Here is a 27617-nt window from a genome sequence, read left to right as displayed (position 1 = left end):
GAACTTTAATTGTTGTACTTTAAATGTTAGAAAAGCGGTTAACATTTTCCAATAATTAGCATTCATGTCAGTTGAAATAGTCTTGTCTTTCTATTAGCCCTTACACTGGGTGAATGTATTTTTTTTAGCATGGGTATAAAGTAAACTTCTATTGAGTTATACCAGTCTTTAAAGGCTTTCATGTTTTGGAGTCTCCTATGGGGCTATAGTGGGGATCAGTCAACGAAAGTAAACTCGTAAATCGCCTTGGTCCTACAATTGCCCTTATTTTAGCGCCCCCAAAACCTAATACTTCCAGATCAACTTTAATGTCAATACCATTGTAAAGCACAATTTCTCCCCGTTCCAACCAAAGCAATTACATGACCTAAATGCTGCCCGTTTCTGCACAATTCAAGCAGTCATTGAGCCCCGTCGGGTCTTTAAAAAAATGGCGGGTGGGGAAAGAGAAACTAATGCGTGATAGTGAGAAGGAGAGATGTCGTGTGGGAAAATTGCTTTTTTTTCATTCGATCTGTCCAACTTATCACCTCTAAAATGTAAATAAAACACTATAAAGAGTTTATATAATGTGTCATTACATACCTATTTGAAGGTTTGTGCCGAATTTGAATCGGGTTTTTAGGGCGGTGCTAAAGTGATCTTAGAAGTAAAAAACAGCGGCTTTGAGAATGATGATCGCATGCAATGATGCCGAAAAAAATGACTAGGTATCCCCCTTACCCCTGTCACTGTCCATTTCTTGTTTTTAAAGGATGATAGAAGTGCTACACCTGGTGGAGAGAGATTGTAAGAAATAGTTGCTTCATGCGTGCTGTACGTTATGACATGATACGTCAAGATGTAACGGAGGGTCGGTTTTTTCAACTTTTCTCCAATACTATAGAGCCATTACCATGTCGATCAACGCTTGAATAGAAAACACGTTCACACCCCCGATGTTGACGTCAACACAGTCGCTACAATCCCATTAGTTTTCTTTGTAGCCTCATTTGAATGTTGCGGTTGCTCACATTTGTATGGAATGGGGTGAGTTTACGTTACATAATTTATAACCTAAATAGGTGAATTAAAGTTGAGTAAATGTGTTTTGAGTATAAATGTAAAGAATTTGAGGATTTAGAATGTAATATTTTTGATGTGTAAATTTATGTATGTTTGATATGTGAATGAACTAATATGTCAGGGATTTATGAGACATTTTTTAAATACACTTTGAAGAAAACATTGAAATACGATGAAAAGACAGTTTTCACTTGAGAGAATGTTGAATAAAATACTTGAGAACCTTTGAAAGAGAAGCCATGTACTCCTGTTTCATAATTTATCCTGTGTTACGTGAACTATTTTCTGCTGCACCAGTCCCAAAACTGGGAACTAACAATAGCAAAGACTAACAAGAGGATCTGAAACTAGGACTAATACAATTAGCAAGTCAACATGCTTTGTGTAAAAGCTAGTTTGTTGGATAAAATCAGATCTAAGTGATTGATCAAAACATATGCATTCCTCTCATAACACGATATCGAACTTGAAATTTAGCCGGGCATGCTAGCTGCTGATAGCTTTCATGCTAGAATGCAGAATTAATCATGCAGAGAGAAAATGTCCTTTTGTTGCATGCTACGAGGTGTCATCAACAGTACATAGTCCTTACTTTGTGATCTAGCAAGCTTTTTGTTTATAATATAAATTAATGACACTACTACACTGATCAGCTAGCTAGTCCATTAACAAAACAAAAAATGCTCGGCTTCTTCTTGAAATGTTTTATTGGCAGACTACATCCAAAAAGGTGTATTGCCGCCACCTACTGGGTAAGGTAAAACTGAGAATTTAACAAAAAAAAGATATGTTAATAATTCAAATGAAACAAAAGTCAATGTACTCCTTCACTTGGTCAAATGTACTCAGATCCTTACACAGGCTCTGGGGCCTGAGAGGGGAAGCATCTTCAGACAGTATTCTACAAAGTTTCTGCTGTGAAATCCAGGAGAACCCAGAAGCTTTTAGCCGCTTTCACAATTTCCAATTTCTTAATGTTTTGTTCGTTTGTCCTGTATGATTAATCACTTGCACAATAAACAAAACAAAATCAACCTTCACAATTAGTATTTCAGGATCTCTCAACTGACTGACATCCACAGACTGTTGGACATCATCCACTGCCATAGCTTCATCTGCTCGCTGCTTTGACAATTTTCACAGCTTCTGCATAGGACACCTCAACAGCCCTGATCGTTCCTACTTTGACCTCCTCCACCCTAACAGGGCACTACAGGAACAATTGCAACACTGTGCATCCTCACTGATTCAAACATGGCCAAACATTTTACATTTATGACATTGAAGTGGCTTTTGTACATAATCCCGCACCACATATCTCATATATCCCAGCTTTATACAGGTCAGGAGAACTTCTTCATTAAACATCAATAACACAAGTCTTTCCCCCTTCTTTTCCATTCACAGTGCGGGTTAAGTGACATAAATCAACTATTCTTGACATGTTCATCTTAAACTATGAAGCCTCCATTTCCATATGAAACCGGTACCCTACTCCGAAAACCATTCCACTTCCGCAAACGTGTTTACCAAAAAAACATCCTTTCTCATGAATCACACTCCAACAAGGAATGGTGCATTATCATTCATTTATAACTGTAGCCCTTTTACAATAGCTCCATTCTTATGTTCCAGTATTCCACTATCTTCACTCGGGCCAACAGAATCAAGCATTACTTCTGCCATTAATCTCCCACCTCCCTGGCGGATTTCCGTGCACGATCAAAAACGCCGGTCTGAAATTACCACCAAGCTATAGGAAATTACAATTAGCCCTGTGACACGTGCCCAAAGAACCCCTCTGCACTTCAGAAACTGCCTGAATAAACTAGGAGTTCATGAACAGCAGTTAAAGACTGCTGGGTCCAAAGATCTGCTGAAAAACTTTTTTTGTGGCCCATATGAAAATGATAAATTATAGAAATGACCCAGATAGGAAAATGAATCATAGCATAGACTGTAATGATGGCGAAAATGTCGATACAAAGTAGCTGATGAAAATGTAGGAGTACTGTTTAATTGTTTAATATTAAAATGTGCAAATGTAGCTACATCATGTAAAATCAATTATTTTTGTTTTGGCATAGGATTTTGTCCATAGATGTCTTGAGATCATTTTATGATATTCAAATAAACAATGTATCAAATTATAATTGTCTTATTTAGTCGTTCCCCCTAAAAATCTCTAGAAAATACAATTCTGATCTGACATTCTCTCTTGAATTTTTAAAATATTTTTTATGTATAATAACCATTAGATCAAGGGAGTAGATAAACAATGTAATATAATCACATTGTTTAACATAAATTAGATTAGCCTGTAGTTTTAGAATAATATTAACCCATTGTAGTTTTAGTTGAAAGTGAAACCCTCACAAACTTTCCACAGAATTTTGAAAAAGTATTTATTTACAACACCACATTTGGAACAACAGAGCTTAAATAAAAAAGACAAGCAAAATACACTTCATTCTTGATAAGAAAAGACACAAGAAGGCACTCAATAACACAGTTATCCTCTTACCACATGTTCTTTGATCTATGGTTACACTTAAATTACATTAAATTAAACCGTGAAATGAGGATTGTATAGCAAGTAAGCAAGCTAACATTATTGAATGATGCCAAACACGTTTGTTTTATCCAAAGACAAACCTGGATAAATAAATCTGACATAAAAACAAACAATAAGTCCAAAGAGCGGCACATTGATGATGTTTAGGCATGTGGTCCATAGCCCTGTTCTCTCCATAGCCTCATAGTCCAAAGTTACTGTTTGACCTAATGACTGGGAACTCGGGTGAAATTCATACAGCGCCCCTGAACAAAACAAAAGGCAGTTCCTGTATTATTTACTTATTCCATTTAAACCTTTTACTTTAAGAGGTAAGTTATTGAGAACACATTCTCTTGCACAAATAGCGACCAGTTAGACTTAAATGTATCTACCTTTATCTGAAAATATACAGGATAGACCTTCCCTAAAATATACTGTATTTCATTACAGTTGTAACACCTCCCCACCCCCACCTCCATATCAGCCTAATTCTCATGAACAATGGTACATGGTATTAAATTGTTCATGCCTCACAGCTTGCCTCTTCCGTAGACGGTGCAGACTGCTCAGACCTGCTCTCCACTGGTATGAAGATTAGAACAAGCAACCATGTCAAACCAGCTCTCCTCAATATTATGCTGGTAGTGTATGTACCCATTAGTCTCCACCATATATGGATTTATGTATCTCAGATAAATGAGGTACATCAGTTACAAAATGAGCTCAAAATGGAGTCACTATATGTGACATAGCATGGAAATTGTTTTGACAACACTGCATAGAGTTGACATTTACAATAATTGATCATAATTGAACTCAATTGAGGCAGCCGGCATTGACTGTAATGGGTAAGGAGGAGATGGCGAATGGGCCGGCGAGTTGTCACGACATCATTATTAGCCAATCAAACTAATCAAGCGTAAGAGCATTACTGGCTGAACAGACAGCCACTCCCATTCTGTCAAGAAGGGAGCCACCATCATGAGCCCAGTCAGATAAGAGCAGGTACCAGCCCCCCTAAAACCATCCACCAGAAATCACAGCTAATATATCATCAAATACGTTTTAGGGAGTGTTCGCTTAAAACAGCAGACAATTGTGTACCTATGCCTTGATTCATAGGCTATATTGACAATTTATCCAAGAAATAGAACATTTATCAAATTCAGTACAGCAATTTACAACAGTAAATTCACATTAACACCAATTACAGAGGGTACCCACCCCCACCTTTCTCAGTAAAAAGATAATCGCCAGCATCCCCCACCTCTGTTAATGAGAGGGCAATGTACGCCCAGTCCAGCGTCTTAATGAACGTGTAGTGCAGTACACCAACACAGTGTGACAGAGTACACAAACACAGTGTGACAGACAGGGAGGTTAAGAGGACAGAGGTCATACGCTGTCCCTCGTTTGTTCCATCCCTCCGTCCCCCCCATCCTCGTTTACATCCAGCCCTGCTCTGCTCGTTATCTTGTAGTGAGCTGTGACATGCCAGAGGCCTCACAGAGAATAATGGTGCTAATAGGCATTAGGGGGTCAGAGTCTCACAAACATAGACATCCATCCCTACTCTCTTCATCACTCATCTATAGGATCTCTCCATCCCCCATCCCATATGGGTATGTGTGGGGGGGGGCAGTTAATGGCTAAAGTACCATCACTCATCTATAAGATCCCTCCATCCCCCATCCCATATGGGTATGGGGGGGGGGACAGTTAATGGCTAAAGTACCATCACTCATCTATAAGATCCCTCCATCCCATATGGGTATGGGGGGACAGTTAATGGCTAAAGCTGTCACCTCCTCTCAGTGGACAGAGTGGTAACTGACCTGTCATGTCATGCCTCTCCCTTACTGCCCCTCATCCCCTCTCCGCTGATGAGCCTGTCTGCTTGGGCCACTAATGAGCTAGACAAAGTTACTAACGTGTGAACTGGGCAACATTGACTAAGCAGAAGAGAGATCGTTAAGTATGTCTCTTTCTCCCTTTCTTTCTTTGTTCATGAGTTTGTTGCAATCGGGGTTAGGGTCAATTCCATTTTCACTCAATTTACGAAAACAATTCAGAAAGTAAACGGGAAGTAAACTGATTGAGTACATTATACAAGGGGGTGCCTTACCCTGTCCTGTGCTGTTGGTCTCAGGACAGCAACTCGATCATACTGTCGCCTGAGTAACGCCACCAGTGCATCAAAACGCCCCTAACAACAAAACAAGTGATGATAAGAGTCAACCTGTTGGTTTAATATACAAAACCAGTTACTGACAGCCCTTGTCAATGTGGCTCTGAAAGCATGGTGACTTACCTTGATGGGTGTGTACCATTTGGACTGTTCTGGGGTGTGATAAGTAGGGGGTGGTCTCTGAGGCATTGGTTTTCTAATGATAGGTTCTTCCACCTCCTCCTCCACCATTGTGACCACCGCATTCTTGGCTTTCTCGAGCCGTGCACCTTCCTCTGTGGAACCTTTCTCACCCCAACGAACCTAAGACACAGTTTACAGCAGGTTATTTCACATTTTATATTTAGAGTAACTAACACCACTCAAAATAAAGTGACGCAGTTTTCTGTCAAGATATAGTACAGCCCAAATAGAAAAATTAATAATAGTTCAATGGGGTAATACTCATTCAGACATACACTGTATCACAATTCCAGTGGGTCAGAAGTTTACGTACACTAAGCTGACTGACTTTAAACAGCTTGGAAAAGTCCAGAAAATAATGTAATGGCTTTAGAAGCTTCTGATAGGCTAATTTAAATAATTTGAGTCAATTGGAGTCAATTGGAGGTGTACCTGTGGCTGTATTTCAAGGCCTACCTTCAAACTCTGTGCCTCTTTGCTTGACATCATGGGAAAATCAAAACAAATCAGCCAAGACCTTAGGAAAAAAAATGTAGACCTCCACAAGTCTGGTTCATCCTTCGGAGCAATGTCCAACCACCTGAAGGTACCACGTTCATCTGTACAAACAATAGTACGCAAGTATAATCGTTGTTTGGAGGAAAAGGGAGGTTTGCAAGCCAAAGAAAACCATCCCAACCTTGAAGCACGGGGATGGCAGCATCATGTTTGTGGGGGTGCTTTGCTTCAGGAGGTACTGGTGCACTTCACAAAATAGATGGCATCATGAGGGAGGAAAATTATGTGGATATATTGAAGCAACATCTCAAGACATCAGTTAAAGCTTGGTCGTAAATGGGTCTTCCAAATAGACAATTACCCCAAGCATACTTCCAAAGTTGTGGCAAAATGGCTTCAGGACAACAAAGTCAAGGTATTGGAGTGGCCATCACAAAGCCCTGGCCTCAATCCTATAAAAAAATTGTGGGCAGAACTGAAAAAGCGTGTGTGAGCAAGGAGGCAAGTTACAACAGCTCTGTCAGGAGGAATGGGCCAAAATTCACCCAAATTTTTGTGGGAAGCTTGTTGAAGGCTACCCAAAACGTTCGACCCAAGTTAAACAATTTAAAGGCAATGCTACCAAATACTAATTGAGTGTATGTAAACTTCTGACCCACTGGGAATGTGATGAAAGAAATAAAAGTTGAAATAAATCATTCTCTACTATTATTCTGACATTTCACATTCTTAAAATAAAGTGGTGATCCTAACTGACCTAAGACTGCATTCTTACTAGGGTTAAATGTCAGGAATTGTGGAAAAACTGAGTTTAAATGTATGTTGCTATGGTGTATGTAAACTTCCAACTTCAACTGTACCTCCATGCGTTTCATTCCTCCGATACCTCTTCCACCATAGTATGATGCATCCACCATGGGCCACTTCCTCTTGGGTAGAGGGTCCACCTCTGGTTCCTGTAGTGGAGGAGGGAGTTTGGGGCGTTAAAGTTACTCTACAAAGGTGTGACGAACACTTGGCACTTCTAAGAACACTTCCATAGAATCTAAGCACTCACAGGTACTGGAGGAGGCGGGAGAGGAGGAGGGGGGCGACGGGGAGGGGGGTCCTTGATCACCTGTAGCATGTACAGTAGAAAACAGTCAGCAGTTATACAACAATTAATTACTATGTTCTGATATCTCAATCTACAACTGTATTAACTCATACTCTCTCCCTGCCTTACTACCGGAAAATACAGTCGGTCCTGGAGGACTCACAATAGTGCAGCAGAGCGGCCAGAACCACCACAGCAGAGCCAGAGCCAGCAGCAGGAGTAGAACTAAGATCAGGACCAGCACCACTGTCCCATCAGACTGTAACAGGAGACAATGTAAGACAAAGTCTGTTTCGTGGGCTGCTTTATCAGATGATGTGCGACTTCATATCTAACGCTATATCACAGACTTCCTCAGACTAGACTTTGGTGGACTCTATGTAAGTAGAATGAGGCCGTTTTGTTCTGAGTGTTGGTGTGACCTGTGACACCGATACTCACACAAGTTGTAGCGTAGATAGTGAACGGGCTTGAGATGTAGGACTGTCCGTTGTTCAAGCTGATCAGCACATCTATCGATCTATCGTGAGGGAAAAGAAAATCCAGCACAATTCTATATTATTGCTTCGCGCGTGTGTGTGTGAGAGACAGAAAGAGGGAGGGCGAGAGAGAGAGATACTAACAAAGTAGGTCAAACTTAATTTAAGTATCGGTCTGGCAGAACAACTCTTGAAATGCCAAGGCACCGTGTCACAGCAAATAGGCATGCTGGTGGACAGGGTAAAAACTAACACAGGGTCACAAAGTCTAACATATCATATCTTCCTCTAAGCTGTTTTAATGATAGTGTGCCAAACCATTTTGGTGTGTCTCACCACTACACATCGGTTCAGCCTATTCGGTCACATTTTATGAAGAAACCAGGCAGTCCTGTAATGGATTAGGGATGAACAGCTGCCATTCTCCAGTCACCACCAGGCTTTCATTATATTTTTATATCATTTGAAGTTGTTTCCTTTGCTTTTATAAAGCGATGAACACCTGTTACCCGTCGAACCCACTACCCATCCTGAATGGAAGTGTGTGTAGTCGCTGACTGTGGAGAGTCTGGGTTGCTGTGTGGTTCAGCTCTCACGGCAACCAACCAACAGCATGACATTCCTTTGATCTGACCAACTGCGTGCGCTCAGTAGCTCACTGGCCATTTATGGATAGAGGAAGTTCGAAGAGGAGAGAACTGAGTGCAGCACTTACTGTCCGACTTCATGCAGCACTGGTGCTGGACACAACAAATAGCCATCTTGCACCACATTGGGCCTCTCATCTGGGGGGGAGGGGAGAGAGAGAGCGCACTGGGTGAGCTCAATGCCCTCTCAGTGAAGAGACTTTGTGTGTTGTGTTCTATATTAAGCAATAAGACAGATACCAGCTCCATGTACTCAGCTAGCTGCCTAATGTTCCCTGACCCTACTAAATAAGACACTGTTCTGTTCTCTCTGAAACACAACATTCACTCCACGCCCTCAGTACTTCATTAGTGTGGTTACTTCATGGGGACATTTAGTAGACTAGCATTATGAGCAACAGGATTGAAGTGCACTGTTGGGTGTACAGCTACAAAACAACGGTGGCATCTGGTAAACAGGAATGAATGTAGTATGAACACGCGCTTGGGGGGGGGGGAGTTATTGTCAATCTGCATTCTTACAGTAGGTAGGTGTGTCAATATTGGAATGCAGAATGTGATGCATTATGGAGCTTGGGGTATACTAACTGTATGTCTTCTGGTTGACAGTGAGAATGCAGATCACTCCATCCTGGCTCCTGCCACGGGTAAAGTCATACCCTCTCAGGACGATGTTGAAAGATTCTACAATTTTACAGAGGGGCACAATGTCAGGATGATTTTCAGGCACAAACAAATAACAGTGTTACCCAATAATAGTATTGGTATCGGTATATCAACAAACTCAAGCTTTGCAACGTACCATTTACGCAAACACTAGTGGGCTCTATCCTGAATATTTCTGTGCAGGACTGCTTCAAAATCTGTGAAAAATATAAATAATGATAACATTAATGACAAGGTATGTGTCTTAACGTTTATTTTGACATATTGTTGTATGTAATTATTCTGACCGAATTCACAATGCTTTTGAGTGCACGAAATCCAGCCAGCACTGGGAATACTTGGGCTTTGCTGTCTGCAATGTCAACAAGCTGTGGGTACAAGAGGAAAGCATATGATATCACTCAACATCGGAAAGATTGTCTTCCCACATCTACGTACAACATAGCACTCTCTCTCCCACATTGTCTGAACACTACTCTCTCCCTCTGTTTTCTGTACATCTTTTACACCTGCATTGTTTGCTGTTTGGGGTTTTAGGCTGGGTTTCTGTACAGCACTTTGAGATATCAGCTGATGTACGAAGGGCTATATAAATATTTGATTTGATTTGATTTGATCTACAAGACAGCATTTTTCTCCCCTCTGTTGATCTTTCTGGTTTCAAAGGCTGATCTAATGTAATGAAACCATAAGAGGAAGCAGGCTGGCACGATCCAATTAGATGATTAGAGTACAACTAAACTTCCTGTCCAGACTGCTAACGCTCTCTAAGACAGGCAGACGATCAAGTCATAAAACGGGTACGCTCATTTTTCTTCCAATTTTATGGTACCCATTAGTAGCTCCAGTATGGATTCACTTTGGCAGTGTTCAGAGATTTCAATGTAAACAAAATAGTGTATTGCAGTGTGTGTATTTCATGTGTGTGTATTTCATGTGTGTGTATTTCATGTGTGCTTTATGCAGCCTTCAATTGATAGAAAGGCGAGAGCACTGCATGAAACAGATCCCTAAAAACACTCACCTGGCTCTCATCAAAGTCTTTCACACCAACACAGTACACTCGAGCACCAAACTCCCTGGCGGTGTTTGCCTTCAACAAAGAGAGAGGAAAATAGCTGTGTACCAGTCAGAGGTCAAAGCACTTCCAGCAAGTACTATTTTGTTACTCATCACTGTTTAGTATAATGGTATTACCTCCTTTACGGTCAGTTCATAAGGATAGACTTCCAGTTTCCCATCAGTCAGAGCTATGATAATACTGGATGACCGTGTGACCTGGGCCTTCATCTGCTCTGAGGCCTACATAGGGGAAGCCATGTTTTAATGTACAACAAAAACAGTCCAACAACAACAAAAATAAAGAATAGATTCAAATAGAAAATGCTTACCGACTTCATGCCTTCGTGCATGTATGTTTCACCAGCCGGTCTGATTTTGCTTAACTTTTTCAAGCCTTCATCTATTTCATATCTACAAAGAGATTCTATCTGAGAAATGATGTTAATTGCCTGATGTGTGTGTGTGTGTGTTTGAGTGTGTGAGAGAGAGATCAAGAGAAAGAGAGAAATAGAGAGAGGAGGGAGAAAGAGAGGAGAGAGAGGATAGAAAGTAAGAGCGAGAGAGAGAGAGGAGAGGGAAAGAGAGAGAGATGCTTAGTACTGTGACAAGTGAGAGAGTGTGTGTGTCTGTACCTGTCTCCAGTTAGTGGTAGAATCACCTCTGCTCTAGATGAGAAAACTATGTAGGAAACTCTCATCCTAGGACTAAAACAAACCGAAAAACACCAAGGAATGGGATCAAACACCAAAAAGTTACTGGTCATTTTCGATTTAAAAGACTTCACTTACAGTAGGCCAACTTATCCCTCCCTACACCCTTTGGAGCTAACCCTTTTCTCTCCTAAATTACAATTATGCACAGTTGTTACCACAACCAGCTGTTTCAGACAAATGTTCTGGAGTTAAATTTAGTACCCCACTATTAAGTTTTAAAATAATCCCACAAACTGTATCCAAGTGTTTGGTGGAGCTACATTTGATCAAATGCCTATTGGCTACTGCTTGAAAAGGATTTGCCCCACTTTCACATGAGTGTGTTAACTGTGTTAACTACTAACTTGATTCCTCACTGTGTAAATATCCTATGTCCTTGGTAAATCATTATTTGACTTAAAAGGGGCCCATTCTTCTGTTTCATGATTCAGATTGTAAAGTTAGCCATAGTATTGATGGACAGTGATGTATAGTGTTCAAGACAAGTTGCTCATTTCACCTTGTACACAGAGCTTGGAACCTGAGAGTATGACTTTATTCACTTACCTCACGAAGCGGTTGGTGAGCTGCTCCACAAACTCATAGATCTCTCCCCAGTTATCATGCACACTCCCAGACCTGTAAAGCAGTCAGAAACACTCCCTGAACCAGAACCAAACAACCCCTTACAAGGACTAGACAGACAAATAGAACTCGAGTCATTTAAATACTATTTTACAGGAGTATTTTACATACAAACGTGATAAGTGCAATTTGACACCTGATAGATTCTCTAGAATCGTTTTGATTCAAGTTACTTTACCATATCAATTACATCTTGCATTTAGTCTGTAGGCTATAACGTTACTTACCTGTCTAAAACGAAATAAATATCAAAAGCTCCATGGCAAGATGCCTCTTCGGTATTACAAAATAATGTGTTTAGGCCTATAAGAAAGGTAAGCAGGAGTGCAGTCCACTGTCCGTTGATGATCATTGCCTTGATAAAAATAACATTTCCTCATTGAGTTTGCACATCGTACTGTACCACTGACTAGAGTAGACTATCTCACATGCGCTTTCTTCGTCTGGATGAAACAGGACTCGAGACTGATTCCTGATTTTCCAACGATAAAATCGAAAATAAACTAACATGACATTTACGCGACATGTTACTGTGTGTCTTTGTAAATACTATGTTTCGTCCTTGCCACTTGTGGGTAACCTATTTAATTTTCTGAATTGAGAGAATAAAATGATTTGGGGCGTGTCTCCTAGAGAATTACCGCTGATACTGTGACAGTACCGTTTCATCTGAAGTGAGCATGCGCTTTCATCTGAAGTGAGCATGCGCAAGAGAGTCGAACAAATGCACAAGCGCGCCTTTGAACCCTATTGCGCGCCTTTGAACCCTATTGCACCCTAGTCTCACAGAGTTTCCCAAACTCTTCCCTCCTGCGCGCACGTTTTGGTTTTTAGCTCTAGCGTTACACAATTGATTCAAATAACCAACTCATCGTCAAGCTTTGATTATTGAATCAGCTGTGCAGTGCTAGGGCAAAACCAAAATGTGCACATGGGGGGGACGCGAGGACCGAGTCTGGGAATCCCTGTAACTACACCACCAGCACAGTGGGCGGGGAGACAGCAGGTGACACAATATTTTGTTGAATATAAATATTTATACTATTTCAGTTCGACAACCAAACTTTATTGACATACAATGAATTATAGCCAAAACCATAGAAAAACGTGGATTTTACTTTTAATTAAGCAGACTGAAAAAAAAGAAGAAAAAAAACATTTTAATAACTTAAATTCGACAGATTCTGGTGTCCTTGTCATTGTGGACGTGACAAACAATGTGGAATTTGCTCAATAGGCTACTGTGTGGAGTGAATTCCAGCACTGTAAACCCATCAATGAGCCAAGGTTTATCTGTCGCCCGAGGAGGATACAGAAAAGTGCATCACTCCATTTACTCAACACACACTCGCGTTCATCGTGTGGCCGCGGGGCATGCTTGCACACCAGAACATGACCCGCCGTCACCTAAATCCACTATATTTTGTCCCTATTTACCAAATGTCATGAATTCAATATCCAATTGAAATAGACTTCTACTGTACATGCACTGCCTGGCCCCTGATACCCATGACCTCTTTAGACTGTCCATCCATGCACCGACACTTTCTGATTGTCCGAGATCATTAATGTCACCCATCTAACAAGAGGATAAAGGAGGGGCGGAGAATTGTCAAATCTCATTGTGCAGATTAGATTAGACTATAAAACCAGCTCCTACAGTCGACCAGTCCCATGGCATGTAGTGGTGGGCATCTTCAAGGCACAATACACTGTATAATACAAGCAGGGATAGTGCAAATAAGAGAAGCGCAGATCTTACCACCAGTCAGCTGTTTCAATGGTAAGTATTGTTTTGGATTTAGAGCGTTTTTACGCACGTTTTTGGGTGTCATTATTCAAACAAATAATTTAATCTTAATTGTCAGCCTAATGATATGAATTATGATGTTATCTGGTTCTCAGGAGATCCTGGAGGCGAGAGCGGCGCAAATTGCGCAACGATGGATAACTGACATTTTTACGCGCGTCCACACCACCTGCGACGTTCCCGAACACGCAGTTTTTGGACCATGTGAGCTGAATCAAACCTCTGTTTATGACAGCATCGCCTTCATCGCTCTCAAGTCTATGGACAGAAGATCGGCACCATACATTTTAAGGGTGAGAACATGCATGTAAATCGATGCGCCCTAAACGAATGTGTTCCAAACGTTTGGCTGGGGGCAGTTTCTCATGCCCGAATAAATGTCTAAAATGCATCGAAACTTTCAGTTGGCAAAATGCTGTGCTTGACATGTTTTTGTAAGACCGGTTTCTATTTGGCTACACAGGTGGACACCTCAGCCCACAAAATGCCCACTGACGGCCCGATGTGGCTGCGGCTCGTCCAGTCAGCCCGGAGCAGCGAGGAACAGAACCTAGAGGCCTATGTGAAGAACGGACAACTGTTCTTTAGAGCCCTCAGGACGATCCAGATGGATGAGGAGCTTTTGGTGTGGTATGGGAAAGACCTTGCCAAGCTTCTTCTACTGAACCCACTGCAGATGCAAAGCAAAGGTATACATACTCTATGAATGTGTATTACAATATATAGATATATATTATTCATAGCCATTTTTATGATTTAACTATTGACTCCAATTGAATATTAAACATTTAAAACTAGATTTCCTCAATATGTTTGTATAATTCAAAGAGTATTGGCAAAGGTTTATGTCATGCAATATTGGCAGAATAATGTGATATTAATCCATATTCATCTTTATAACCAGGTGCTGGTCCATACACATGTACAAACTGCAACCAGGGCTTTGAGTCTGAGTTCCCCTTCCTGGCACATTGGAGATTCCTTTGCACACAGAGACAACCAAACAGCCACACCACCAAACCTGGTCAAGACAACACCAACCATGTGAAACCTGACTCCCTTCCCGTTCCTGCCTTCAAACTGAGCCATCCAGAGACAAGTCCACAGGATGGAAAACCTGCAACAGACTTCCACAATCTAGCCAGGGATATGGAGAATAACAGTAATAAGACAGGCTTGTCTGGTACCAGGTGGGCAGGGAGCGCCCTCAAAAGGAAACACACGGAGGAGAGTTGGAATGGCCCACAGCTTCTAGTCATAAAGCAGGAACCACTGGAGAGAGGTTACTGTACTTTGAACTTGAACCAACAACCTAGCCCGGTCACCTGTCACCTGCCCACCAATATAATAAGGAGCACCTTTGCTAAAGACAGAACCGCTCAACTAAAACCACAACTGAAGACCTCAGGGCCAGAAGACATTAGATCCAACCCACCTAACCAGAGCATTCAGCCCGGAAGTGGCCCAGCAGTGGAGCAGAGTGACTCAAAGAAGAAGACTCTGAAAGACACTCTGTCTCGATCTCCATCCCGCTCTGAGGAAACCTCCACTGACTCTCCTCCTGTCACCTCTGCCTTCAACCAAGTCTCTGTCTCGGAGAACAGGAGAAGTGCCTTCTCCCAGCCCCCACGCTCTGTTCCACTTCCCCAGACTACCCCCCTGCCTGAGAGGGCTAAAATCTCCATTACCACTCCCTCTACTGCCCTCCACAGACCTGTGCTGGTCCAGGGTGTTTTGAAACAGAGGCACCCTCTCTATAGCCCAGCAGCTCTCTGGCCCTGGACCCCAGGGAGACCCCTGCAGGTTCCGATCCCCCCCTCCCCGGTGCTCCTGTCCCCTTCCGTCTCACGACTCTCGCCCCTCTGCCTGCCGGCTCAGAACTGGTGTGCCAAATGCAACATTTCATTCCGCCTGACTTCAGACCTGGTGCAGCATATGAGGTCTCACCACAAGAGGGCGCTTGATGCCACAGAATCTGCGTGTGGGGTGAAACAACAGCATTACAGGGAGAGGGAAGAGAGGCTCAAGTGTTCCATCTGCAGCGAGGTCTTCAGACTACGTCATCACCTTGCACGTCACTTGACCTCTCATACATGAGTTCAGATCATTAGTAAGGTATAATATTCATATTGATAAAGATACTAATGGGGAACTAATTCAACACATTAAATAACTATTACGTAATTATTATAATGTACATTAACAATGCAATGACATTTTATTTGAAACATGAATGAGTCTGCTTACATGTAAAGCATCATTTTTCCCCCTTAGAAATAGTTTAGATTTTCCTCTCCATTCAGTCAAATGTGACATTTTTAGTATGCTATTTATTTTCTTATTATTTTACAATAAATTATTATTATTATTTTTTTTTTTTTTACAATATTACAATATTTTCGGTGTGGATGTGACTTGATTGTAAGCTTAGTTGTGAACACTAGATGGCACTAGAGAGAAATTTAGAGGGACAGAACAAACAAAAAAACACCTTTAAATGTTCTTTATTTTCTTTTAAAATAAAAAATATACCTCTTATTTCACATAAGAACTTAACGTAGAGTACCCTGATAAGTAGCACATTGGGATGGGCAAACAATAAACACATATACACGATAAAAAAAGAAATAGTAAAAAAAGAATAGAATACATTAACATAAAACATTTATAAAAAGTAATAGCTGTAAGGTAAACCAACGCATGACAAAATGTACAAAAAAAAGTTAACTATGCACCGCTGGGTATTCAGTCATATTCATATTCCTTTCACCAAAGATGAGATGAGTTTTGAGGTTTTGTTTTTTGTATCTTTAAAGATTCATCACATATATGTAAGTAATTCATTCCTAACATATGCAAAACACACTATTTATTAAGAACAATAACAGAAAAGAAATAGCTTACATTCTAAGAAGACGGAGCAAGCCAACCAGCAACAAGCTCATTTACACTATAGAAAGACTACTTCAGAAGAGCATAGAAAATGATCGGTAACCATTATTGGTATAAAATAAGAACTGTAAATACTGTGTGGGTAGACACGTTACAAATGAATCATCTGTCAATGTACGGTGCGAGAGGCAAGATCTTCAGTCATAGAGGGAGGCATCCTTTCTCTTGAGTGCTTTGAACAGTTCTTTCTCTGCTCTTTCGAGTGCCCGTCGACCATGAGCCTCTTTAGCTGGGTTATAATAATCACCCAGACCAGTGTCCCACTCATGACCGTCACTCACCGATGCTCTCTATGCAGAAGGGATGACCTGCAACATAGGACACATAATACAATGTTTTGAAATACAAAACAGTGCACCATGTATGAGCGCAAAATCCACACCAGGAATCGACTTGCCTAGTTAAAAAAAGGTTCAGAATCCAAGTGTAAAGTTAGGTAAAGAATAAAGTCAAGTTACACACCTGAGAGACCTGCGACTGTCCTTCTCCATGTGGTTCTCAGGACCTTCGCTCTCATAGGAGGCCAAATGCAGCTCTGCAGAAGAGACCAAAAAAACATGACTATCCCCGAAGCCAATGCTATAAGATACAGTACTGATTATAGTAGGTTTTGCACTTTCATAGGAGAGTGGACTTTCATCATCCGTTCATATTCTGTATCCTTTACTTAGACAGTACAGAATTTGAAAGGGAGGAGATACAGCAGGAACTGTGGACAACAAACCCTGGTATCTGTGGGGAGTACACACGTGCAAACAGCCAGGGTCACGTGTGGGTACCATTAGACCACAGGTGCTGCACATTTCGTACTGTTCTAAATAATTGACACGTTAAACGTAATGTATCTGTGGACAACACTCACCATCCTCGGTGAAGACTGGCGTGGTGACGAGGTACTGGAGAATCTTCCTGTCTCTCTCAAAGGGACACGTCACCTGGCGCCACACCAGGAACTCACTGACCTGCTTCGCCAAATCCCACAGTTTCTATAGAGAAACAGGAAATTAAAATTCATTGAAATTAAAAATAAATCGACAACCATGTGTTTTTCACCTGCTACTTAAACACTAAAGGCCAATTTCTTCGACCCAGGTTGTTCTAGTCTACACCCAAACAAGGGCACTGCGTTCATCCACCTCTGGCCTGCTCGCCTCCCTACCACTGAGGAAGTACAGTTCCCGCGCAGCCCAGTCAAAACTGTTCGCTGCTCTGGCCCCCCAATGGTGGAACAAACTCCCTCACGACGCCAGGACAGCGGAGTCAATCACCACCTTCCGGAGACACCTGAAACCCCACCTCTTTCAGGAATACCTAGGATAGGATAAAGTAATCCTTCTCACCCCCTCCCCCCTTAAAAGATTTAGATGCACTATTGTAAAGTGGCTGTTCCACTGGATGTCTTAAGGTGAACGCACCAATTTGTAAGTCGCTCTGGATAAGAGCGTCTGCTAAATGACTTAAATGTAAATGTAGTCTAAAAAGCTATTTCAATGGAGATTCACCACTGAACATGCTTCTTTGTCGAGGGAAACCAGTTCATACAGTAATAGTCTTGTCATGATTAGCAATAATGCATGTACTGTACATTATTCAGACTCACTTCAAAGTTGACATGACCGTTGGATAGCCGGCTGGCACATCCTTCATTGAGGAAGTAGATGTCCTTGATGAGAAGGCTGAAGAATGGAATGACTATCTTCTCCTGGTTGCTGTGTGCTGTGATGGATCTCTGGGTGGCTCCTCGCAGGGCAGTACGGTAGTTGCTGAAGTTACTGGAGGGGTCCATTTGGTGCTCCAGTATGTCAAACTTGTCTGTGTTGACTTTGCTCCAGGTCTTCTTCAGCCGAGACACAGGACTCATGTTCATCCCGGCTGTGGAGAGAGGAGAGCAGGGGTTAGGGATCAATTTCATTTAAAACGAACTGAAATTCCAATTCTAAGCATTCTATTGTAGAATTGAAAAATAAGATAAAAAAAACATTCTAGAGCCCTGTATTGTAACTTACTGATGATGGCCATGAGTGAGTTGAAGTTGCCGATGTTGAAGCATTCTCTGGCCACGTCTATGAAGAACTCCAAGGCCCGAGCTCTATGCTTCTTCTTTACTGGCTGGAAGGAAGAAAGAAAAACACAAAACCATTGGAACTGTGTGAGAAGGAAAGGATAACAGAAACAAGGGAGAGAGGGAAATAAGGTCGAAGGAGAGAGAATTACAGTAGACGGGGGGAGAGAGACAAGAGGCAGAGAGAGAAAGCGGGAGACAGAAAGTGAGAAAGAAGGAGAGCACTCACCATACAGATTTCAGTGGCCACCAGGTAGCTGAGTCTGTTGAACCAAGCTACATAGGCCTCCAGGTTAGTGGTCTTGCGTTTTCTAAAGAAACTCTGAGGGGAAAGACAGGTCAAGGTTACTTTAATAAAAATTTAAAAAATGATTGTCTAGTATGATATCCATGATGGATATGTTGGTGGAGCATTTCAATTAGTTCTGTTTCTTTTCTTGTAAACTATATCTGGGCTAGAGTTGTTTCTCCCAGTCTGTTCATGACTAGTTGTTGTGATGTACTCTGTTGATAATTCTTAATGGACTTACACAATGAAGTCAGCCACAACCCATTCAGTAGCCTCACCATAATTACTGACAGATGGTATCTTATGTAACCAGTGGAAGGTAGAGGACAATGTTATGTGGAAGGTGGGGGACAATGTTATGAGGAAGGCAGTGGACAATGTTATGTGGACGGTAGTGGACAATGTTATGTGGAAGGGAGTGGGCGATGTTATGTGGAAGGTAGAGGACAATGTTATGTGGAAGGTAGTGGACAATGTTATGTGGAAGAAGTGGACAATGTTATGTGGAAGGTAGAGGACAATGTTATGTGGAAGGTGGTGGACAATGTTATGTGGAAGGTAGTGGACAATGTTATATGGAAGGTAGTGGACAATGTTATGTGGAAGGTAGAGGACAATGTTATGTGGAAGGTAGTGGACAATGTTATATGGAAGGTAGTGGACAATGTTATGTGGAAGGTAGTGGACAATGTTATGTGGAAGGTAGTGGACACTGTTATGTGGAAGGTAGTGGACAATGTTATGTGGAAGGTAGTGGACAATGTTATGTGGAAGGTAGTGGACAATGTTATGTGGAAGGTAGTGGACAATGTTATGTGGAAGGTAGTGGACAATGTTATGTGGAAGGTAGAGGACAATATTATGTGGAAGGTAGAGGACAATGTTATGTGGAAGGTAGTGGACAATGTTATGTGGAAGGTAGTGGACAATGTTATATGGAAGGTAGTGGACAATGTTATGTGGAAGAAGTGGACAATGTTATGTGGAAGGTAGAGGACAATGTTATGTGGAAGGTAGAGGACAATGTTATGTGGAAGAAGTGGACAATGTTATGTGGACGGTAGTGGACACTGTTATATGGCATGTAGTGGACAATGTTATATGGAAGGTAGTGGGCAATGTTATGTGGCAGGTAGTGGACAATGTTATGTGGAAGGTAGAGGACAATGTTATGTGGAAGGTAGAGGACAATGTTATGTGGAAGGTAGTGGACAATGTTATGTGGAAGGTAGAGGACAATATTATGTGGAAGGTAGAGGACAATGTTATGTGGAAGGTAGAGGACAATATTATGTGGAAGGTAGTGGACAATGTTATGTGGAAGGTAGTGGACAATGTTATGTGGAAGGTAGTGGACAATATTATGTGGAAGGTAGTGGACAATGTTATGTGGAAGGTAGAGGACAATATTATGTGGAAGGTAGTGGACAATGTTATGTGGAAGGTAGTGGACAATGTTATGTTGCCTACCTTATGGTTGTCCAGGGGATCTTTCACACCAAAGGCTTGGATGAACTCTTCTGGTCCGATAAAACTCAATCTGTCCTAGAATTGGAAACGTAAGAATTCTATTAAGCAAATATTTCTAAAGCAATACTGTATTTCTAACAGTACGGTACTTTAATTGATCGATCACGGGTACTTCTAAATCAACACTAAATTCAAATGAATTTAGTGTTGAACCGGCCATTCAGTCTGAACTTCTCTGAACACCACATATTATGAATACAGTATACAGTACGGTCTACAGTATGTGCTCTCCTCACCAGTTCAATGTGCGTGAGCTGCTGGGCGAGAATAAAAGCATCGTCACTGATGCTCAGTACGTCACTCCTTTGTCCGTTGTGCTGTTTGGTCTTCAGAGCAGTGGGTCTCTCGGCTGAGGAGGCATTGAGTGTGGCGATAGCCTCCTCATACTGACCCAGGGCCGCCAACCTTCGGATTAACCGCTGAGTCATCTGCTGCATGGCCCTCCATGAGTACTGATGTAAAACAACATCGAGCGAGAGATCAATCTATGCATTGTATACAAGTGAATAGTTTATTTCCAAAATGCTATATCCACACATTTTTCACAGGTTTTTTTTCTCCATCAGAAATGATTGCTTATGGGTACCTTCATGTGTGTGTAAAATATAACTATTTATAGATTTTAGATGTGTATGAAAATGTTTTTTTTGTGTGCAAAATGCTATATATCCATTGTTTAGCTGGAACGGGATGTTCATGTCCTGTATATTTGACTGTGATCTGTGGTTGTCTCACCTAGCGATCTTAAGATGAATGCACTAACTGTAAGTCGCTCTGCCAAACAGCATCTGCTAAATGACTAAAATGGCACCTTTCACCTACAAAATCTCATACTACTCATTTTAAATATTGATGTCACAAATGTATCGTTTGAAAATGTAGTTATTTGATACATTTGATGTAGTTATTTGATACTTGTTACTTATTTCTTTGCGGGTGAGGGGGAAATATCTGAAATGAAACCATCAAGCGATAGATTTGAAACAAATACATTTATGTCATTGAACCCATGCCATGATTGGATAGTGAAAAAACACACCAATCACTTTCATCATTTCTTTTAAACAATAAAAGCTCATTTACCCACCTTTCTGAAAATGGATATATAGCGTTTTGGAAACAATCTTTTTAACTACTGATATTAGAAAACATCAAGAGAGAGAAACCCATATCAAGGTATATTTGTGTCTGTGCTGATATAACGAGGAGGGCGCTGAGTTCATTATCGAAGTCTGCAACTTGTGAACTTGTTGTGGGTGTGTATTCTCACCTCCTACGCCATCCACGCCGATATAAAACATATGAGCCATCTAACAGGCAACACATATTATGACGTAACGACAAGTGAACATAATAACACACCTAATGAAAAGACTAACAGCACAAGGCAACATGAACTCAGCGCCCTGTAGCTCAATATGTGATAAATAAAGGTGTCTGATGTCAAACACAACCATAGCTGGTCAAATGAAATGTCTGGTGCCATGTCGACTGTCATCTCTAATGAGTCAGTTAGTCAGAGGTTATATAAGGGTACTGACTTCATCTCCTCTGGCCAGATGATGGCTCATCTCTTTCAGGCAGCGCATCATCCTCTCATCTCTGAAGTCATAGGGAAATGTCTCCGTCCACTCTGTCAGCAGCTGCACGATCTTCGGAGCGACGTCTCGTATTCTGATCTAAAGACAGCAAGGAGAAAGACATGCCAGTGTTAGACAGACTGTAAAGAGGGGGTGTCCACTCCTGGTTGTTTCGAACTAGTGTGTGTGTGTGTGCATCTCTGTTTGTGTGTGTGTGTGTGTGTGTGGGTGCATCTCTGTTTGTGTGTGTGTGCAACTCTGTTTGTGTGTGTGTGTGTGTGGGTGCATCTCTGTGTGTGTGTGTGTGTGGGTGGGTGCATCTGTGTGTGTGTGTGTGTGGGTGCATCTCTGTGTGTGTGTGTGTGGGTGCATCTCTGTGTGTGTGTGTGTGGGTGCATCTCTGTTTTGTGTGTGTGTGTGTGTGCATCTCTGTGTGTGTGTGTGTGTGTGTGTGTGCATCTCTGTTTTGTGTGTGTGTGTGTGTGTGTGTGTGTGTGCATCTCTGTGTGTGTGTGTGTGTGTGCATCTCTGTTTGTGTGTGTGTGTGTGTGTGTGTGTGTGTGGGTGGGTGCATCTCTGTTTGTGTGTGTGTGTGCGTGGGTGGGTGCATCTCTGTGTGTGTGTGTGTGTGGGTGCATCTCTGTTTGTGTGTGTGTGTGTTAGCTACCTTATCAAGCAGCAGGTCTCCAGATCTATGCTGCTCCACACACAGGTGACACACCCGAGACATGAGCTCATACGGGTTGAGGAAGAGGCGGGAACTCAGCAGGAAGGTGAAGACGTACGACCTCTGATGGAGAACAAGAAAAATGATAGTTAACATCAACTCATGTTGTAGTCAACCCAACACCAACCCAGCACAATATGGCACATTTCCCGCTGTTCAATGGTCATTTCAGTTAATGATATATACATTCTGAGTGAGTCTACCCATTTGTTCTTCAAGAATATAACGCATGGACAAAGTACACAACCTGAAATATAACCGTAGCCTATTTGGCATAACAGCTTGTATTACTCCCTCGTTTATGTTTTTGTTGTTGTCATTAGAGTCCCCCTGAGAAAGCATGTTGGACCAGAGATAACAACAGACGTCAGAGTAGTAGTCCACTGTACCGTATACACATTTGTTCTTGAAGAATATAACAGTTAAGCCTTATGAGCTTAATTGTCTTCCCCTTTCATAACCCCCAAAATGTTTGTATGATTCCATTGTTTATGTTTTTGTTGGACTAGAGATAAGACTCACGTCAGGGTAGTAGTCTACTGTGGGAACTAAGTGTTGTATTAGGGCCTCCAGGGAGCCTGAAACAAGACTGTTGTCATGGTAGCACATGTCCCCGTAGCTGGCTTCCATGGGCTGGTGGTATTTGTGGAGATTGTGGTTGTTGTTGTAAGGGCTGGGGTTGAACTTGCCAGCGTATGGTGTCGTGGGAGGCATATTGACCTGTTAAAGAGATTTCAAATATAAAAACAATGTCAAATCTGTGTTCTTCCCTTAAACTCATAACTAAACACTTTATTTTTCATGGTTTCAACCGAATGTTATTTCCCCCAAGAAAGAGAGAGTGTGTGTGTATGTGTGCGCGCATGTGCACACTTGTGTTTATGTGTGTGTAACAGGGAGAAAATATGTTTTTTTTAAATGGAATAATTTATGTAATAACTACTGGCAGTGTGTGATAAGTTACCCTAATGGTGTTAACCCACTACTGCTGATTCTAACTCTACACCATGCTGGTATAAGCCTGACTATGCCACTGTCTCATGTCCTTACTACTGCTGATTCTACTTCATTCTGGTATAAGCCTGACTATGCCACTGTCTCATGTCCTTACTACTGCTGATTCTACTTCATTCTGGTATAAGCCTGACTATGCCACTGTCTCATGTCCTTACTATTGCTGATTCTACTTCATTCTGGTATAAGCCTGACTATGCCACTGTCTCATGTCCTTACTACTGCTGATTCTACTTCATTCTGGTATAAGCCTGACTATGCCACTGTCTCATGTCCTTACTATTGCTGATTCTACTTCATTCTGGTATAAGCTGACTGACTGTCTCATGCCACTGTCTGTCTCATGTAAGCCCTATACTCATGTCCTTACTACTGCTGATTCTACTTCATTCTGGTATAAGCCTGACTATGCCACTGTCTCATGTCCTTACTACTGCTGATTCTACTTCATTCTGGTATAAGCCTGACTATGCCACTGTCTCATGTCCTTACTACTGCTGATTCTACTTCATTCTGGTATAAGCCTGACTATGCCACTGTCTCATGTCCTTACTACTGATTCTACTTCATTCTGGTATAAGCCTTCATTCTGTCCTTACTGCTGATTCTACTTCATTCTGGTATATAGCCTGACTATGCCACTGTCTCATGTCCTTACTATTGCTGATTCTACATTATGGTATGCCACTGTCTCATGTCCTTACTACTGCTGATTCTACTTCATTCTGGTATAAGCCTGACTATGCCACTGTCTCATGTCCTTACTATTGCTGATTCTACTTCATTCTGGTATAAGCCTGACTATGCCACTGTCTCTGGTATAAGCCTGACTATGCCACTGTCTCATGTCCTTACTACTGCTGATTCTACTTCATTCTGGTATAAGCCTGACTATGCCACTGTCTCATTTACCCGCCATCCTGGCACATCCCTTCCTCTCCCTGCTGGCTTCCTTAAAACTGTTAAGAGATTAAAGGTACTTTATTCTTTAGTCTGGACAGACAGAGAGGCCGCATTAATGATGGTGACCTGCTACAACAGGAGCTGATGATCTACCCCGCGATAGACATTTTCAAGCAATCACCGACCAGCATTACTACAACATGTACCCCCCACACACACAGAGTAAAGCTCGGGCCTACTAAAGCCTTCTACATTTGAATGAAAGTGACATTCTCTGACTGACCAACAGGCTGACACTCCACCACAGCCTGACGGGGGGATGAAAATGGATCATAAAGGTTTAAGTGGAAACAGATAAGAACCTCATCTATCTGATAGAGAAGCAACTATACCAGAGTTGTGAAATAAAACAGCTATACTATGCTGTATCCATCTTGGATATTTAAGGGTGGATGCTGTTTATAAGACGGAAGGAATAATAAACCTCATGTCCCACCCTGTTTTGCCTGTTCCATAGCCTAGGAAAAAAAGAACTGAACATCTGATAGAGAAGCAAATACGGTCATAAAATAAGATGGGTGTTGTTTCTAAGAAATCTCATTCCCACACATGTCCCACCCTGTTTGTCTGTTCCCCAGTCTACTGTAACCATCTAACTGTAGCCCAGACAGGGTAAACACAGCCCAACCCACACCTCCTGGCACAGTTTATTACTCTTGACTCATGCACTCTTATTATGAGAATAGAACTCTGCTGGGTTGAACCACACTCAGTCATAACACTGGTGAGTAATGAAGGCTAATGCATGCCAGACAAGTAGTTATATAGGTCATGCTGCAGACTAGAGCAAAAACAATAACACAGTTAAAGTCTATTTAAAGTTTCACATCACATTCAATTATATCCGATATGAGTGTCTGGGATTGCTAAAGGTGATTATGGAAATATGTTGTTGTTGGTAAAGGTTAAGATCTGCCATCATTAAATTGTTTTTGCCTTCAGTCAAAGCGCAACCCTCAAAGCCCTGTCATTTATAGGTCAAATGCATTACATAACACTTTTGTTTTGAAAGTTTCACATTCCCAGAATGTTTCCTTGTTACAAATAATCAGGCTCACAGTGAACATACAGATTTTAACATACAGTTCGCTACAGTAGGGAAATAATCCTGTAGCAACAGGAAATGTGGATTATTATGTGGATTATAATTCATGAACATTTTTACAATTTTCGTTAGGGCATTTTAAAGTGGAAAATACAAACTTTAGAAGCCGTTATAAACCATGAATACACTACAAATTCACAGAAACAAAAAATTGTGATCAAATTAAGATCCTACATCTGTATTGTGATCAACTTACCCCAACTGGGAAAAAAAATCGAATTGTAACAGTATAAACACTATTTGTATCTAATAAAAAGATTCCACGTTTTTGGAAAATAAAAGCAGATGAAAGACAATAATCCTTCAAAAAATTATCCTTGGAAATAAGTGCAAAATGCACACAAATAATAACGATCAGTGTTTTCGGAACATGAAATTCCTATTCGTAAAGTCCATCCATTGTGTCTGCACGATCCTTTGAATGAGAAGTCATTAGAAACCGCGACCACGACCAGCCGTATTCAAATGACTTGCAGAAAGCCGCGAAACACAGCCTATAAGAGGCTTAGAGGCGGATACTTCTTCATGGAAGTAAGCCAATCACAGGGAAGGACCTGAAAAATCAAAATGTTAGAGCAATCTCATTGGTCAGTTTTCCATCCATCGATTGTCTTTGAATGACATTGGATCATACTGTTCCATGATAATATTTTGTGAAGAGGGAAAAGGAAAATCTAATTTACTGGAGAAAGTGTGGAAAGGCATATGGCCAGGATGCTTGCAACTCCAACGGCGGTGGTACAACAGACTGTGTGAAACGTATGTTTAAATTAGGAGAAAACATTGCAAACTTTGCAGCTTTTATATTTCAAAATACATTAAAGTAAGAATTTAAAAAACTGTACAGTCATATGCAATTAAAACACATGTTGGGACCAAGCGACAATCTCACAATTTCGACAAGTGTAACTGATTATTAGTAACAATTTATAATAAAAGTATAAACTATATAAACTATTAATTAACCATTTCTAAACTACTTTGAGACCCTATTCATTTTACTAAAGTATCAGTAATAAAAAATAAAAAAGGTAGAGCAATTGGACATAAATCAATTAAAATGCCAAATGGGCAAATATGTACCATGGCCAATGAAAGTTCATGAATGGAACTTCAGAAACAAACATGCATTCATGTTTCCTGATAGCTACAGGTGTTTTAGTACCAGTGATGCACTTCCGTGAACAGTGGGTGTTCTCTTATGTAACAGTCATATTACATAAACAGTATTTGATGATATACAGAGAATAGAGAGTGGGCCGCCCAGGTTGTGGGTGGTATTCATTTACAGCAGTACATACTCCTCTCAATCATAGTCTTACTCACATCATTGTCCATGCAGGAATATCCAACGCCTGCGACGCCTATAGGCTACATTCTCTCATTATACTGCACCCACACCCACGCCAGCCACCTGACAGCGCTGCTCGCTGGGGATGGCTTCCAGCTAGGCTTGAGCTTGGGCGAGGGCCCTGGTGGAGTCTTTTAGATTGGATTCCTCCCACGGTCGGTGCTAGGGCACAGGGGCCCACTGCTTCCCTCACAGAGTGGCAGCGCAAGCGGACTGACACACAAACACAAACAGACACACACACACGCATGTACACAGGCACACACTGCCCACACACACACACACACACACACACTGACAGCATAAGCTAGCGGACCGACTCCTGCCTGCCATAAACACTTAGCTTGAACTTCCACCCACACGCCCCTCCCTAACCACTCAGCTGAAACCCAGGCAGGACTCATGGCGCTCCAGAATGGACCTTTATTCTATTCCTGATGACGCTTGATGTTGAGT

The 27617-nt window shown here is 41.5% G+C and overlaps 2 protein-coding genes and 1 pseudogene across 5 annotated transcripts in view; 1 reads left to right on the top strand and 2 right to left on the bottom strand.

Moving 5' to 3' along the window:
• Nucleotides 1-3453: 3453 nt before the first annotated feature.
• Nucleotides 3454-12451, bottom strand: LOC115127289 (anthrax toxin receptor 2-like). 2 transcript variants are annotated; one of them, XM_029656915.2, is made up of 17 exons: nucleotides 12006-12444; nucleotides 11701-11772; nucleotides 11074-11145; nucleotides 10771-10852; nucleotides 10577-10681; nucleotides 10404-10472; nucleotides 9667-9747; nucleotides 9516-9576; nucleotides 9302-9397; nucleotides 8782-8851; nucleotides 8029-8107; nucleotides 7751-7846; nucleotides 7549-7608; nucleotides 7352-7447; nucleotides 5934-6113; nucleotides 5748-5828; nucleotides 3454-3885 (listed from the first exon to the last, which is right to left on the bottom strand). In XM_029656915.2, the coding sequence occupies exons 1-17, from the start codon at nucleotides 12128-12130 to the stop codon at nucleotides 3847-3849; spliced, it is 1464 nt and encodes a 487-aa protein (XP_029512775.1). In that variant the 5' UTR covers nucleotides 12131-12444; the 3' UTR covers nucleotides 3454-3846. The 2 variants fall into 2 exon arrangements, 1 of the variants encoding a protein (XP_029512775.1); XR_010463792.1 differs by lacking the exons at nucleotides 3454-3885; nucleotides 5748-5828 and adding an exon at nucleotides 6450-6592 and having other exon boundaries at nucleotides 6026-6113; nucleotides 12006-12451.
• A 1006-nt stretch (nucleotides 12452-13457) lies between these two features.
• Nucleotides 13458-15816, top strand: LOC115128964 (PR domain zinc finger protein 8-like; annotated as a pseudogene).
• A 260-nt stretch (nucleotides 15817-16076) lies between these two features.
• LOC115127265 (ras-GEF domain-containing family member 1B-B-like) overlaps nucleotides 16077-27617 on the bottom strand; it is a 26061-nt gene continuing 14520 nt past the window's right edge. Inside the window, exons 1-12 of one of the 3 annotated variants that reach the window (XM_029656895.2) lie at nucleotides 27137-27447; nucleotides 23251-23448; nucleotides 22669-22791; nucleotides 21963-22100; nucleotides 20658-20873; nucleotides 20362-20436; nucleotides 18832-18924; nucleotides 18547-18649; nucleotides 18141-18412; nucleotides 17403-17526; nucleotides 17003-17075; nucleotides 16077-16848 (exon numbers count right to left, since the gene is read on the bottom strand). In XM_029656895.2, the coding sequence (XP_029512755.1) occupies nucleotides 16818-16848; nucleotides 17003-17075; nucleotides 17403-17526; nucleotides 18141-18412; nucleotides 18547-18649; nucleotides 18832-18924; nucleotides 20362-20436; nucleotides 20658-20873; nucleotides 21963-22100; nucleotides 22669-22791; nucleotides 23251-23448; nucleotides 27137-27148 (1458 nt within the window). In that variant the 5' untranslated portion in view covers nucleotides 27149-27447 and the 3' untranslated portion in view covers nucleotides 16077-16817. Of the gene's footprint in view, nucleotides 16849-17002; nucleotides 17076-17402; nucleotides 17527-18140; nucleotides 18413-18546; nucleotides 18650-18831; nucleotides 18925-20361; nucleotides 20437-20657; nucleotides 20874-21962; nucleotides 22101-22668; nucleotides 22792-23250; nucleotides 23449-26006; nucleotides 26286-27136; nucleotides 27448-27617 lie in introns of those variants that run through there. The other 2 variants (XM_029656901.1, XM_029656907.2) reach the window with 2 other exon arrangements.

Source organism: Oncorhynchus nerka, linkage group LG4, assembly GCF_034236695.1.
Source record: "Oncorhynchus nerka isolate Pitt River linkage group LG4, Oner_Uvic_2.0, whole genome shotgun sequence".
NCBI classification, from domain to species: domain Eukaryota; kingdom Metazoa; phylum Chordata; class Actinopteri; order Salmoniformes; family Salmonidae; genus Oncorhynchus; species Oncorhynchus nerka.
This window is presented reverse-complemented; position numbering and strand designations above follow the sequence as displayed.

What these genes read in the sequence shown, in the direction of transcription:
- LOC115127289 (XM_029656915.2), bottom strand. Translation starts at nt 12,130, where the DNA reads ATGATCATCAACGGACAGTGGACTGCACTCCTGCTTACCTTTCTTATA. An exon ending in CACTAGTGTTTGCGTAAATG is followed by an intron (nt 9,398 to 9,515) that starts GTACGTTGCAAA and finishes GTAAAATTGTAG; the next exon opens with AATCTTTCAACATCGTCCTG. An exon ending in TCCCGCCTCCTCCAGTACCT is followed by an intron (nt 7,448 to 7,548) that starts GTGAGTGCTTAG and finishes CCTCCACTACAG; the next exon opens with GAACCAGAGGTGGACCCTCT.